At 42.6% G+C, this 14,235-nt stretch overlaps 1 protein-coding gene across 1 annotated transcript; it reads left to right on the forward strand.

The window, feature by feature from the left end:
• The first annotated feature begins 5,879 nt into the window (after positions 1-5,879).
• LOC148147355 (uncharacterized) lies at positions 5,880-10,779 on the forward strand. The gene is made up of 4 exons (XM_087995591.1): positions 5,880-6,143; positions 9,552-9,747; positions 9,966-10,043; positions 10,492-10,779. Exons 1-4 carry the CDS (start codon positions 5,880-5,882, stop codon positions 10,584-10,586), a joined length of 633 nt encoding a protein of 210 aa, XP_087851717.1. The 3' UTR covers positions 10,587-10,779.
• The last annotated feature ends 3,456 nt before the right edge of the window (positions 10,780-14,235 follow it).

Raw genomic sequence — 14,235 nt, forward strand, 5'->3', positions numbered from 1 at the left:
TTGAAGGGCTGAATGCTTCAACACTGTTGGGATTCTATAATTCTATGATGCCAGCTCATTCCCTAAACATCCAGATCTCTTTAGAACTATCATTTATTAAATAAAGTGAATGAGACTACCATAGCACAATGAAATAGGTTTTCTTTTGCTGATACAAAGACGGCCATTTCAAAAGCAGTTCATTCACATGGTGAACTGTTGCCTGGGATGCAGATCAAGATGCTGGTGAAGAACAATCAATTTGATGAAATGTGCTCTATGTTTTGCCACGCTGTCAAAATGAAATGCTCAGAGACTGCTGAAGCTTGAAACAGCTGCTGCAAAGGCCCAATATAATAAAGCTACCATTTAAGGCCCTCCCACGTTAGTACAATGTTGGACTCAAACCCATGGACAAAGCTCTCAACCTCTATGGACCAGAAAACATTTGGTGTGAAATGTAACTGCTGTATCTTGTAAATGTAATATGTAATTTTAAGTGTAGCATGGCACCATAACGTTTAAGTGTTGAATGGAAATGAAAAACGCCACACTTTATGTAATATCAGATTTAAATTGTTAGTTATTGCACTTTTACAAGTTTAATGAATGGAGCATCTTTCTTCTGAGTTAGTTGACTGGACTTTATGAATGATTGTGCTTTAATACACTGAAGTGTTTAAATTGATGCGTTACGCCAGCATTTATTGTGCAATGGTTGACAGCAATCTTGCATCTGAGTCAGAAAAATCCATGTTCAAATCCAACTCCTGGGTTTCCACAAGAATTCAGGCTAACACTCCAGAGCTGAAGAAGTGCCACACTGCCAGAGGTGTTTTTACATTCTCTCAAGCAGCCAGCTCAGGCAGCAGTTTAGCATTCAAAAGATCTTATGTCCCTATTTCAAAAGAGGGTGGAGGAATAATCCATGGCCGATATTTAACCTTCAAGAACACAAAACAGATTGACTGGTCACTATGATATTGCTGCTTGTGAGAGCTTGCTGAATGCAAATTGCCTATAGTTCTAAAGTGCTATGAGACATGCAAGGGTAACGAAAAGTACTTTAAGAATGCAAATCTTTCTTTTCCTTTCATTTAATTGTCCCATGTTCTGTATGATTTTATCTTAATGTAACACCCAACTCATGCTATCGAAATAATTTGGACCATTTGAAAACTTAATGATGAAGCTGTAAGCGACTAACTGACAAGAATCTTCATGCTGAACTATATTCTCAAGGGCAACAGTTGGTTCAAATAATGATTGTTTAATCCCAATTAATTATGTGTGTTGACATCAAAATTCCAAAGAGGATTTTCAAAATAATCTCTTAATTCTACAGCAATTTTACAAATTTCTGCCTCCTCCATGAATTTTCAGCAGAGGGAACCATTCTTTGAGAGTTCACTGGTATTGAGAATTTTGGTGTGGAAATGAGTGAATGGATGGTTCACACCTAAATTCTCAATACCAGTGAAGCATTCTCAAATAATGGTTCCCAAAGGTGAATATTCATGGAGGAGGCAGAAACTTGTGAAATCATTCTCTAATTAAGAAATAATTTGGAAAGTGCTGTTTTGAAATTTGATGTCACCACATGTAATTAATTGGGATTAAATAATTATTATTTGAACTCACTGTTGATTGCATAAAATTAACTGTTTGTTCACTACTGACTTCTGCTCCATTTTGGCATTTGCTGTTGTAATACTAGATATCAAAAGGATTGCTAGATATCAATAGCTCATAGAGATAGTGGTTGAACTTTCTTAAATCTGAATCTAAAATAAGTTTTCATGTATTTCACTCTCCATCAGGCTAGACTGATACTGTTTGCAGTAGGAGTTGGCGATTTGGCCGGTAGGGGTCTGTGGCCATTGAATAAAGCATGCCTGATCTGGTTGTTCACACAACTCCACATTACAGCTATAACCGTCCTGAATATCTTTGATTTCCATAAGACCATAAGGCCATAAGACATGGAAGTGGAAGTAAGGCCATTTGGCCCGTCCAGTCCACTCCGCCACATTATCGTGGTTGATGGGCATTTCAACTCCACTTACCCACACTCTCCCTGTAGCCCTTAATTCATTGCAAGGGCAAGAATTTATCAATCTCTGCTTTTGAAGACATTTAACATCCTGGCCTTCACTGCAATGAAATACACAGGCACACTGATCTCATTTACATTCTAAATTGACCCCCTCTGATTCTCAGGCGGTGCCCACAATCCCAGTCTCCACAGCTAATGGCAACAAATTCTCCCCAATCAAATTGAAACATTTGGATTTTGAGGATAACCTTGTCTATGTTTCCCAGTTATGATACAGTTTAACACTGCGTCACATTCATAAGGAACCCCACTGTGCGGTATCAAAGAATGATTTTTAAAGTTATAGCCCAATTACAGGACTTCTGAAAGTGCACTCAGACAATGCAGTAATTTCAAATTACACAGTTGACATTTTTGAAACACAGGATCCATTTTGCAAACTTATAACCAGTTGACATGATCGATTTGGTATGAAAATATGGAGAGGCGACATAAATTAAAGCAATTGAATGTAAAGGTTATGCATTAGCAGAGGGACCTGGCAGTAATTGTACATCACCTATGAACGATGGCAGGACAAGTGAAGAGCACAATTGGTGCCTTATTCTATGCTTTATTAATAGTGATGCAGAGTACAGTAGTAAGTCGGATACACTAAGCATTTGTTAGACACTCATCACACCTCAGCTAGAATATTGGCAGCAAGGTGGCTCAGTGATCAGCACTGCTGCCTGACCATTCCAGGGAACTGGGTTCAATCCCACCCTCAGCTGACTGTCTGTGTGGAGTTTGTATGTTCTGCCAAAAGACCTGCTTCCACACCATAGGAATTCTATGATTGCTTCCAGTCTTGAAGATGGATTGTAAATGGTGAGACTGATTTACTTGGAGAGGAAAAGGCCAAGGGGAAGTTTGCTTGAAGTTTTCAAAGTCGTGAAGGCCTGGGCATGAAAGAGAGGCAGAATGATATTCCAACTCACTAAAGGATGATGAAGAAGAAGGCACATGTTTAAAACAATGTATAAAAGAAGACATTATGAAAGGAGACAAAAATATTTTCATAGAGCAAGATGTAGGCTTTATTAAGGTATTCAAAAGAACTTTACATCACTATTTGATGAATGTAATGAGCAAGGTTAGAGGAAAAGGGTTGGGATATGGCACTAAGGGATGATGGTCACCTAAAGAGCTGATGCATAAATAATGGTTAAATGGTCTCCTCGTGCACTGTAACAATTCTGAGAATCTGAGACTGTCTATTATTCTGCCTTGTATCTCCACATCCAGGTGAATAATATTTATTGTCTGTCTCCCACTATAAACCCAATTTTGTGTCCATTTGGCAAGTTCACCCTGAAGCCTATCTGATCTAACTTTATAAATTAGTCTACCATGCTGATCCTTGTCAAACACTTTATTGATGTCCAAATAAACAACCTCTATGGCTCTGCCCTCAACAATCATTTGGGTTACTTCATTAAAAAAATTCAATCAATTTTCTGAGACAAGCTTCTCCTTGTACAAAGCCAGGCTGACTATCCCGAATCAGTCCTTGCCTCTCCAAACGCCTGAACATTCAATCTTTCAGATTCAGCTCCACAAATTACCCACCATTGATGTCAGACTCACAGGTCTCTATTTTCCAGTTTTCTCCTGACAGCCTTCCTTAAACAACGGCACAACGTTAGCCACTCTCCAGTCCTCCAATACTTCACCTCTGTTTGTACATAATGCAAGCAGTTCAGCTAGGGGCCCTATAATTTCCTCAACAACTTCCTACAACATGCTGGGATACACCATCAGTTCCTGGAGATTTATCTCCCCTTATGTTTACTAAGACCTCTAGCATAATTCTCAGAAGATTAGAATGTTGTTGCCACATCCACTACTATTCCTGCCCAAATTCAAACTCATTCGTCCTGAGTACATCTCATCTCCATGGGTTGAGTTTTCGACTTGGATGGCAGTCAACACTTGAAGTCCTTGTTATATAAAGTATCAAATCCACTTTCAACTCCTCCATTACTGTTATTTAAACAACATTCACTTCCCTAGAGAACGGAGGATGAAAATATATTTCATCAAGTACTTTATGCAAGTTGTCTGCCTCCAGAGGAAGGTTATTTGCTGTGTCCAAATCAGCACCACATCCTCCTTTGACTTTTATTTTCCTACTTTGAGGTAAGGCCCACAGTTTGAGGTCCTCTCAACAGAGAACACCAGAGGGATAACATCCAAGCAAGATTCTGACACTACCTAATTCATCAACATCTCTCTCATTTTATTTAATTTTTCTTGTTTCCTTCTTCTTTTTTCTTTTTTCTTTTTTATTTCTTTACCCCCACACTACCATTGAACTGCGGTAGTGATTATATTTTCCCCAGCACCCATGTTGTGTGAGGCATTTGACTCATACACTGACCAATTAATACACTTCAGAGCGGGAGAAACATTGCCTGGAATACAGGAACACATGTCTGGTCTTTTTCAAATTCCTTTAAGCAATCTGTTTCATAAACTTGAGTATGCACAATAAGCTGACAGATGGAACAGGCTAAAATCCAATTTATGGTAAAGTTCATAATGGGATGCTGAATCACTCTTGCATACGAGCATTAGCCGAACTGCCAATGAATTCCCCACACCACCATTCCTGAAACTGGTCCGCCTGCAGAGAGTTGAACCTCATTTCTCCCGCTCTGAAGTGTATGAATTGGTCAGTATATGAGTCAAATGCCTCTGTAAGCATTAGCAGAGATTTAATGAATAATGCCAACCTAAAGAATGCGATTTCATCCATTGTGCCATTACCAGCTCTTCCTATCATTTTTATTGTGTTTCATCTGTCACGTGTCTGTTCACTTTCCCATTCCCATTTACAGGCAACAATCTGGCTTCAAAGTTTAATAGTATGCAATGCGGGATCTGTATAGATCGCTCAATGGCATTTCCGATTTGTTGCATCGTCGCTCATTTAAGAAAAAAAGAGGACTTTTCAAATGTATCCCAGAGTGGAATTTTATTCAGGTACTTATATCAAAAGACAAGCAAAACAACATTCAATAAACGTGTAATGATTCACAATAATACACAAATCCTCCGGAGCTACATAACGAAAATATGCAGCTTGGGGAATACAGTACAAATGGACAATCTTTCAGAGATTGTGTCTGAAGAGCGTGTTGTTCAGGAGCAGCAGGTACATTTCTCAGAGGTTTTCCCTTTACACACACAGCCATTGGCACAGTTGGTGCATGCTGCAGGACAGCAAGAGCAGCAACCTGAGAGGAGAGGACAAAGACACAAATCACTCACAATCAATTCGTTCACTGAAAGCTCCCACAGCCTCCCATGACAGCACCCAGCTCCTCCCTCACAAACCCATCTGTCTCCCATCTCCCAGTCACCCCCCTGAAGAGGCTCAGCAGCACATCCCAGTGAGAGACAGTTTGAGGGAAGATATTCCTGTCACTATCTCCACAACACGGTTTCTAATGAGAAGTCAAGAAGATCAGCGCTTTCCGATGGGAACCTCAGACATTGCTTTAAGCAGCAGCTTCTGGTCTGGAGATTCTTCCGATTGGACATTGTAGAAATCGGATGGCAATTCAATCCGGTGTAATCCCGGATCATGTGTGTCCCTGTGTGAGTTGTGCCCAGGACTATGTGCCACACCAATAGAACGGGAGCAGTTTGAAAGCCTGTCCCAGTGACTCACTTTTCTGGCAGCGTCCAGCTTTGCTGGTGGCACATTGACAGTTGGAGCATCTGCAGGTGTTTTCACAGGAGCAGGATCCTGAAAAGAGGAAAAACACAGAGAGTGAGTGGTGTGCACCGCCCAGCAATGGCCCCAGGCACGGGCTGGGCACGGGGCCCGGCTCTTTGTGCCATTGCCCTGGGCTGCAGTGAGTTGAAGAAGCAGCCTGGCCTCCCTGCAATGCTGCTGGCTCCCAGTCAGACTGAGGTCCCGCACTGGGACACTGTGCTGAAAGCACTGCACCAAGCCCCACTCACCATCCAGGCACACACAGGGCTTCGGGTCCGACATCTCACCAACTTCTTCTGCAGCTTCGAGCCGGCTCTAATCCGCGCTTCTCGACCTTGTGCCGTTTGCTGAAGCCGAGCCGAGCTTTATGAGCTTGTGATGGGAGGCGAACCGGCCGCAAAACCGGGCAACGGGCGGCTCGGCGCTACCTGAATGCACACGGCCCTTCGGAGTGAGTCAGCGGCTGGAGGTTTGAATTGCAGCCGCTTCCTTCATTCACAACACGGCCCGAAGGGATTTCTCAATCAGTGTCATATAGAGATCCTGTGATGGGAAATATTTGGACAGTGAGTGAAACACACTGCAGGGCTCAGGGTAGGCACGGTCTGCACTCTGTCCATCGCCTCACTTATCATTTCCTTTCTCCCAGATGAAAGACTTTTACGATTTAAAATGAATTCGTTTCACAAGTTTTCTGGGCTAATAAGAGGTTGAATTGATTGGTTATGAAAAAAATAATGAAAGAACATACAAACACAGAGAATCGAAATATAGGACAAATTATCAGTATCTGAGCTGTGTTTGTGTTGGAGGCGATGTGTCTCACAACCAACATACAGGAGTGGGTCAGTCTTTGTTGCTTGTCCACCTTTCTGTGTGTAAAAGGGATCCGGAACCTCCCCAACAATTAACAGAGACAGGGCTCGGGGGTGGGGTGTGTATTTTACGCACTGTCTTCTCTGTGTTTGGACTGTCTTATGTACATGTCATTGTCACTGTTTTGTGAGTGAAAGTGGATTTGAGGTTTGTCCTCATTTCCCTGAAAACTGGTTGAACGGGAGGGTTTGGGGCCTGGCTTTGCCATTCCTCTCCCTTGTAAAATTGCTGTTATCTCCGTTTACATCTGTTAGTGTTGACTGTTTTGTAACTGTGGATTGTTTTATAAACTAAAAAAAGGAAAAGAAAAACAGAGTCCGGGTGAATGACGTGAACCTCGACAAATCGATTTCGTCCATTGTATCATTCCCAGCTCTGTGTGTCCCTGTTCTTTGGTTTCACTTAATTGTCACGTGTCTGCCCATTTCCCCCTTCTCCTTTTCTGAGCCGTTTATTATCTCCCTCATTGCTCACTACTTCCTGATCTCCCATTCCTGAGCAAACCTGGAGACCTCCCTCAAGTTGGGGTCAGTACCAGAGGATGGGAGAATTACAAAATTACCCCCTTGTTCAAAAAGGGTATGCCCAGCAATTACAGACCAATCAGTTCAACTTTGGTCGTGAGGAAACTTCTGGTAATAACAATTTGCAATAAAATTAATACGAATATGGACAAATATCAGTTAATCAGGTCGAGTCAGAATTGCACCCTGTGGAAAGGTGATGCTTAACTAACTTGGTGCAATTTTATAAAGACATAAAAGAGAGGGTGGCTATGGTTAATGCAATCAATAACATGTACAAGAACACAGTGGTTAGCACTGCTGCCTCACAGCGCCAGAGACCCGGGTTCAATTCCCGCCCCAGACAACTGTCAGTGTGGAGTTTGCACATTCTCCCCATGTCTGTGTGGGTTTCCTCCAGCTGCTCCGGTTCCCTCCCACGGTCCAAAAATGTGCAGGTCAGGTGAATTGGCCATGCTAAATTGCCCGTAGTGTTAGGTGAAGGGGTAAATGTAGGGGACTGGGTCTGGGTGGGTTGCTCTTCGGAGGGTCGGTGTGGACTTGTTGGGCCGAAGAGCCTGTCTCCTACCTTCCAGTCAATCTGTGCCAGCTCTCCCTCTATTCCATGTGATCTATCCATGTTAAACAGTCGACAATGCAGAACCTTTTTGAATATCTTGATGAAGTCCATATTGACAGTATCCACTGCCTTGCCTTCATTAATCTTCTTTGTCACTTCTTCAAAAAACTCAATCGTTATTGAGACACGATTTCCCACAAGCAAAGCCAAGTTAATGATGCTTCATCATTCCTTGCCTTTCTAAGTACATGCAAAACCTGCCTCTTAGAATGACCTCCAACAACTTTCCCACCACTGACACCAGGCTCGCCAGTCTACAGTTCCCTGACATTTCCTTACCACCTTTCTTCAATAATGGTACCACACAAGCCAACCTCCAATCTCCAGCTCCTCACTTATAGCTAGTGATGATACATATATCTCAGCAAGGGGCTCAGAAGTAACTTCCCTAACTTCCCACAAAGTTCTGGAGTGCACCTGAGCAGGTCCTGGGCATTTATTTATGGATTTTAAGAAGTCCAGTGCTTCATCTGCAACATGAACATTTTTCAAGGATTCAAGATTTCCTTGTAAACGTTCTCTACCTTCCATATCCTTCCCCACACTCAATACGAATGTGAAGTGTTCTTCTAATATTTCACCCATCTTTTGCGGTTCCACCCACAACCAGCCTTGTTGATCTTTAAGGGGCTGCATTTACACACTAGTTACTCATTTGGCATTAATGTAATTGTAGAATCTTATTGGATTCTCCTTCAGCGTATTTTACAAAGCTATCTCTCATGTTCTCTTTTTGCCCTCCTGGTTTCCCTCTTGAGTCTACTCCTTCCCTTATGCTCCTGTCTATATCTATCACACGTATCCTTATTTCTTGACCAGGCCTCAATTTTGCTAGTTCTCCAGCATTCCCTACACCTAACAACCTTGAGCTTCATTCTATCAGTAACATACTGTACCTGGACTTTCATTACCTCATTTTTCAAGGCCTCCCACTTCCCAGCCGTCCTGCGAATATCCGCCCCAATCAAATTCTGAAAGCTCTTGCTGAACACCATAGCATTGGCTCTCTTCCAATTTCGAACTTAAACTTTCAGATCAGGTTAACGATTTTCCTTAACTATTTTAAAACTAATACAATCAAGATGACTGGCCACAAAGCTCTCCCCCACTGACACCTCAGTCACTTCCCTATGAGCATGTGATACGGTAGGAATGGTGTCGAGTCCAGGAATAGGGAGATTACATCAATCCTGTATAAAACACCAGTCACAAAGCAGCTGGAGTGTTGTCTTCAGTTTAGAAGATAGATTGGAAATGGTGAGACAGTCTGTGGGGAATCTGTGGAAAGCATGGCCACAGAAGTCCGATGAGGGCAAGTCGTTGAGTGTCTCTGAGAGAAACAGATTTTTGACGAACAAGGTGCTTGAAGGATATGGGGAGAAGGCAGGAGAATAGAGTTAATAAACATATCAGCCATGATCTAACGGCGGAGTAGACTCGGTGGAGGAAAGGTGACTCTGTCCTGTATGATTCGATGATTCTATGAGCTGGGAGAGCGATTGGAAAGCAGCAAATATCCCGAGTGGAGACAGAAAATGTCAGGTCAAACAGAAAGTGCTGTCCCTGCCTCCCCCAGACCGTGACGGGGAATCGTGTTCCAGACGCTCGGACACTGGCTGATCCCACAGGAAATGCTGACACATTACACTGATTGAGAAATCCCTTCGGGCCGTGTTGTGAATGAAGGAAGCGGCTGCAATTCAAACCTCCAGCCGCTGACTCACTCCGAAGGGCCGTGTGCATTCAGGTAGCGCCGAGCCGCCCGTTGCCCGGTTTTGCAGCCGGTTCGCCTCCCATCACAAGCTCATAAAGCTCGGCTCGGCTTCAGCAAACGGCGCAAGGTCGAGAAGCGCGGATTGGAGCCGGCTCGAAGCTGCAGAAGAAGTTGGTGAGATGTCGGACCCGAAGCCCTGTGTGTGCCTGGATGGTGAGTGGGGCTTGGTGCAGTGCTTTCAGCACAGTGTCCCAGTGCGGGGCCTCAGTCTGACTGGGAGCCAGCAGCATTGCAGGGAGGCCAGGCTGCTTCTTCAACTCACTGCAGCCCAGGGCAATGGCACAAAGAGCCGGGCCCCGTGCCCAGCCCGTGCCTGGGGCCATTGCTGGGCGGTGCACACCACTCACTCTCTGTGTTTTTCCTCTTTTCAGGATCCTGCTCCTGTGAAAACACCTGCAGATACTCCAACTGTCAATGTGCCACCAGCAAAGCTGGACGCTGCCAGAAAAGTGAGTCACTGGGACAGGCTTTCAAACTGCTCCCGTTCTATTGGTGTGACACATAGTCCTGGGCACAACTCACACAGGGACACCACAGACACATACATGATCCGGGATTACACCGGATTGAATTGCCATCCGATTTCTACAATGTCCAATCGGAAGAATCTCCAGACCAGAAGCTGCTGCTGAAAGCAATGTCTGAGGTTCCCATCGGAAAGCGTTGATCTTATAGACTTCTCATTAGAAACCGTGTTGTGGAGATAGTGACAGGAACATCTTCCCTCAAACTGTCTCTCACTGGGATGTGCTGCTGAGCCTCTTCAGGGGGGTGACTGGGAGATGGGAGACCGATGGGTTTGTGATGGAGGAGCTGGGTGCTGTCATGGGAGGCTGTGGGAGCTTTCAGTGAACGAATTGATTGTGAGTGATTTGTGTCTTTGTCCTCTCCTCTCAGGTTGCTGCTCTTGCTGTCCTGCAGCATGCACCAACTGTGCCAATGGCTGTGTGTGTAAAGGGAAAACCTCTGAGAAATGTACCTGCTGCTCCTAAACAACACGCTCTTCAGACACAATCTCTGAAAGATTGTCAATTGTACTGTATTCCCCAAGCTGTATGTCCTCACTATGTAGATCCAGAGTTTTATTTCAGTATAAACTGATGAATTGCATGTGAATTGATTTTGTAAATTTGTGTTTCGTATCAGTTACTAAAATAAATTCTTCTCTTTGCTTGATAACTGCAATTCTGTTCATCAATGAAGTGATATTTACAATCTTAATGTAACCTGCAATGAACAAGTTCAAACCTGAACAGTCCACAGTAGATAAAAGGTCATTAGAAGTCACAGTGCAGTCTGGTGTAGTTTGGTGGATGTGGTGAAACCAGGTGGTGATGGGGCAGTATCAGGGATGGTGGAGTGAATGGTTCCATGGTGTCACTGCTTCAATGTTAAGATTCCTGTCAGTGAGGAGAGTACTTGCATGTCTGTCACCATGTCACCAAAATGTGAGTCTTGGGGATAATCGTGTTTGTGTTTCCCAGTTGTGATGCAGCTTAACACTGTATCCTACTGATAGGAAACCCCAGAGTGGAGTGCCAACTGTAAAGAATAATTTTCAATAAAATAGCATTTCCCAACTACAGGACATCTGAAAGCCCACACAGACATTGCAGTAATTTTGAAATGAAATGTTGATAGTTCAGCAACACACAGGTAATTTTGCAGTGACCCAGAAATGGTTGACATGATCCATTTGGTACAAAAATATCAGGAGGCAATATGAATTAAAGGCATTGAATGGAAGGGGCATACACCTGGCAGTATTCCCACATCACCCATGAATGATGGTAGGAGAGGGAAAGAGTGCAAATGATGCAATATTCTCAGCTTTATTAGTAGTGGTGTAGATTAGAGAAGTAGGGAGGAGGCACTAAACCTTTACCAGATGCTCATCAGACCTCAGTTGGAATATAGTGTTCAGTTTTGAAGATAGATTGGAAATGGTGAGGCTGAGTGAGGAAACGACAAAGGGCAATGTGATTGAAGGTTTCAAGGTTGTGAAAGGTGTGAGTATGGGAGATAGGGAGAATGATATTCCAGCTCATAAATAATGAAAAAGAGGGTACAGGTTTAAAGCAATCTGTAAAAGAAGTAATTGTGATACAAGTCAAAAATGGTTTCACAGAGTGAGAGGAATGTATTGCATGGAAGTGTTGTTGAGATAAATTTAAGTGAGACACTCAAAAGATGATACATTATCGAACTCCTACAGAGTGGAAACAGGCCCTTCGGCCCAACAAGTCCACACTGATCGTCCAAAGTATTCCCCTACTAATTTCCATTTACCCCTGACTTAGTGCACCCTTCACATCCCTGAACACTATGGGCAATGTAGCATGGCCAATTCACCTAACCTGCACATTTTTGGAATGTGGGAGTACCTGGAGGAAACCCACACAGGGGAGAATGTGCAAATTCCACACAGACAATAACCTGAGGCTGGAATCAAACCCATGTCCCTGGTGCTATGAGGCAGCAGTGCTAACCACTGAGCTACTATGCCACCCCGTCAGTAATTGATTAACATAATGTGTAGAGTTACAGGAGACTGGTGGGGCTTTTGCACTAAGTGATCATGGTAACTCAAAGAACTGATACAGAAACTCCAGTCAAATGGTCTGCTACTGTACTGTAACAATTCTTAGATTGTCTAATATCACGCCTTGTATCCTCACATCCAGGTAATTAATCTTTATTGTGATGAAAATGTGTTATCTCAAATCTAAATTTGTAATATTGACACATATATAAAACAAATAGTTTGGATACAACAACTTGCAGAGCTTCCCATAACTGAAGGGTGAAAAGTGTTTGTTTTCATTGTGGGTAGTTTTAAATAATCACATGTTTCATGATTTTGTGAATAATCTTTACATCTTTGTTTGAATAAATGTTACTTGCAGTGCATGACTTAGGGACAGTGTCACTGAAGCAACCTGATTGACTTGTTTCAGATACACAACTGAATTGAGTCTAAAATCTGTATAATTAGTAATATCACCATCACTCCCTTTTTAAATTCAAACTTCGAAGTGACATGAAAACAGATCAGTTCACACTTTCCCCTTTTAGTTCTAACATGACACTATATACATATCAAACATATTGTCTGCAGTATATGACTACAACATACTTCTCTCCAATTTAAAAAAATAAATGTTAACCATTACACACAGTCACCAGTCCCGGAGCCACATTTCTGTTGGTGCTCCCATGTCTGATTAATATCAGGCGGTTCCATTTCACTGACATGCAGATTTATTTGACAGTGTTGAAACGACTTTTGCAAGTCCAGATGGGAACATCACCTGCATTCCTGCCCACAATCCTGCTACTTGTAAATCCACAGAGTGTACATCAAGTGTCCTGTTGTTGGATTATCAATCTTCTTGAAAGAACTTTATCAAGTTTGATTAACATGACTATATGGTATCTTTAATTTATAAAACTATTTATTCTTTCAATGCCAATCAATTTTATCCAGGAATATTGCATGCAAAATGATCCCCAGTACAAATGTTTAACTGACTGACCTGTAGTTCCAAGATTTGCAGTTCAACATTTTATTTCTAAATGGGTGTGCAACATTTGCAATTAGAGACCTCGAGTCAGAACATGGAAACTCAGGCCACCCTCAGTCATGTTTCCAAACTTAACGAGTCCCATCTCCCTGCACTTGGCTCACATCCCACCAACTCTTTCCCATTTATAATTGCATCCAAATTTCTTTTAAGTGTTGGAACTGTCCCTGCATCCATCACTTTCTCTGGCAATTTATTCCACACACGAACCGCTCTCTGTGGGGAAAAAAAATTGCTCTTCATTTCCTTTTTAAATCATTTTTGTCTCACCATAAAAATTAGCCCCCTAGTTTTGAACTCCCTCAATAAACCTGAATGCATCCCATGTTGATTGGTTGAGTTGTATGATTTGATGGTCGTCAACAGGTGAAGTCCTCATTATCCAAATTGTCCAATCAACTTTCAACTCCTTTCGACTCCTCCATTACTATTACATCAGCAACGTTCTGTTCCCGAGAGAAGAAGGTGATCAAAATGAACATCATCCAGTACTTTCAGCATGTTGTCTGCACACAGAGTGAGTCTCCTTGCCAGTTCCAAATCAGCACCGCATCCTCCTTTGACTATTGTTTTCTTACTTATGTGTTTATTGGGTAAACGTCCAGAGTCTGAGGTCCTTTCAACAGACAGCACAGAAGGGATGAAATCCAGGCTCGATGCTGCATATACCTAATTAATCAACAGCTGTCCGTGTGACAATTTTATACCAAGTTATTATTTCTAGAAGTTTCTCCACTACCAAAGTTGAACTGACAGGTCGATACTTACTGAGCACTTCCTTGCAACCTGTGTTTGAATTGTCGTAAGCAATGAGGTGGATAATAAAAGGCTCAAGTAAATAGAATGATGAAGTGAGCAGATACATGACAGATGAAATGCCAGGAAAGAACAGTGATAGAAAGAGCCGGTAATACCAAGGTGGCTGAAATAACCTCCTTTATGTTTGTATCATTCATTAAATCTCTGTTAATGGTTACAGAGGCATGGGATTCATTTTACACAGAAAGATGGACAGACAGCAAAGACTGACCTTTTCACCCATTTTGGATCATGAGAA

The sequence above is a fragment of the Chiloscyllium plagiosum genome, unplaced genomic scaffold (genome assembly GCF_037043375.1).
Source record: "Chiloscyllium plagiosum isolate Xiang-an unplaced genomic scaffold, Cpla_swu_hap1 HiC_scaffold_17, whole genome shotgun sequence".
NCBI classification, from domain to species: domain Eukaryota; kingdom Metazoa; phylum Chordata; class Chondrichthyes; order Orectolobiformes; family Hemiscylliidae; genus Chiloscyllium; species Chiloscyllium plagiosum.

What these genes read in the sequence shown, in the direction of transcription:
- LOC148147355 (XM_087995591.1), top strand. Translation starts at nt 5,880, where the DNA reads ATGGCCCCAGGCACGGGCTGGGCACGGGGCCCGGCTCTTTGTGCCATT. An exon ending in GCCCTGTGTGTGCCTGGATG is followed by an intron (nt 9,748 to 9,965) that starts GTGAGTGGGGCT and finishes TCCTCTTTTCAG; the next exon opens with GATCCTGCTCCTGTGAAAAC. An exon ending in AGCTGGACGCTGCCAGAAAA is followed by an intron (nt 10,044 to 10,491) that starts GTGAGTCACTGG and finishes CTCTCCTCTCAG; the next exon opens with GTTGCTGCTCTTGCTGTCCT.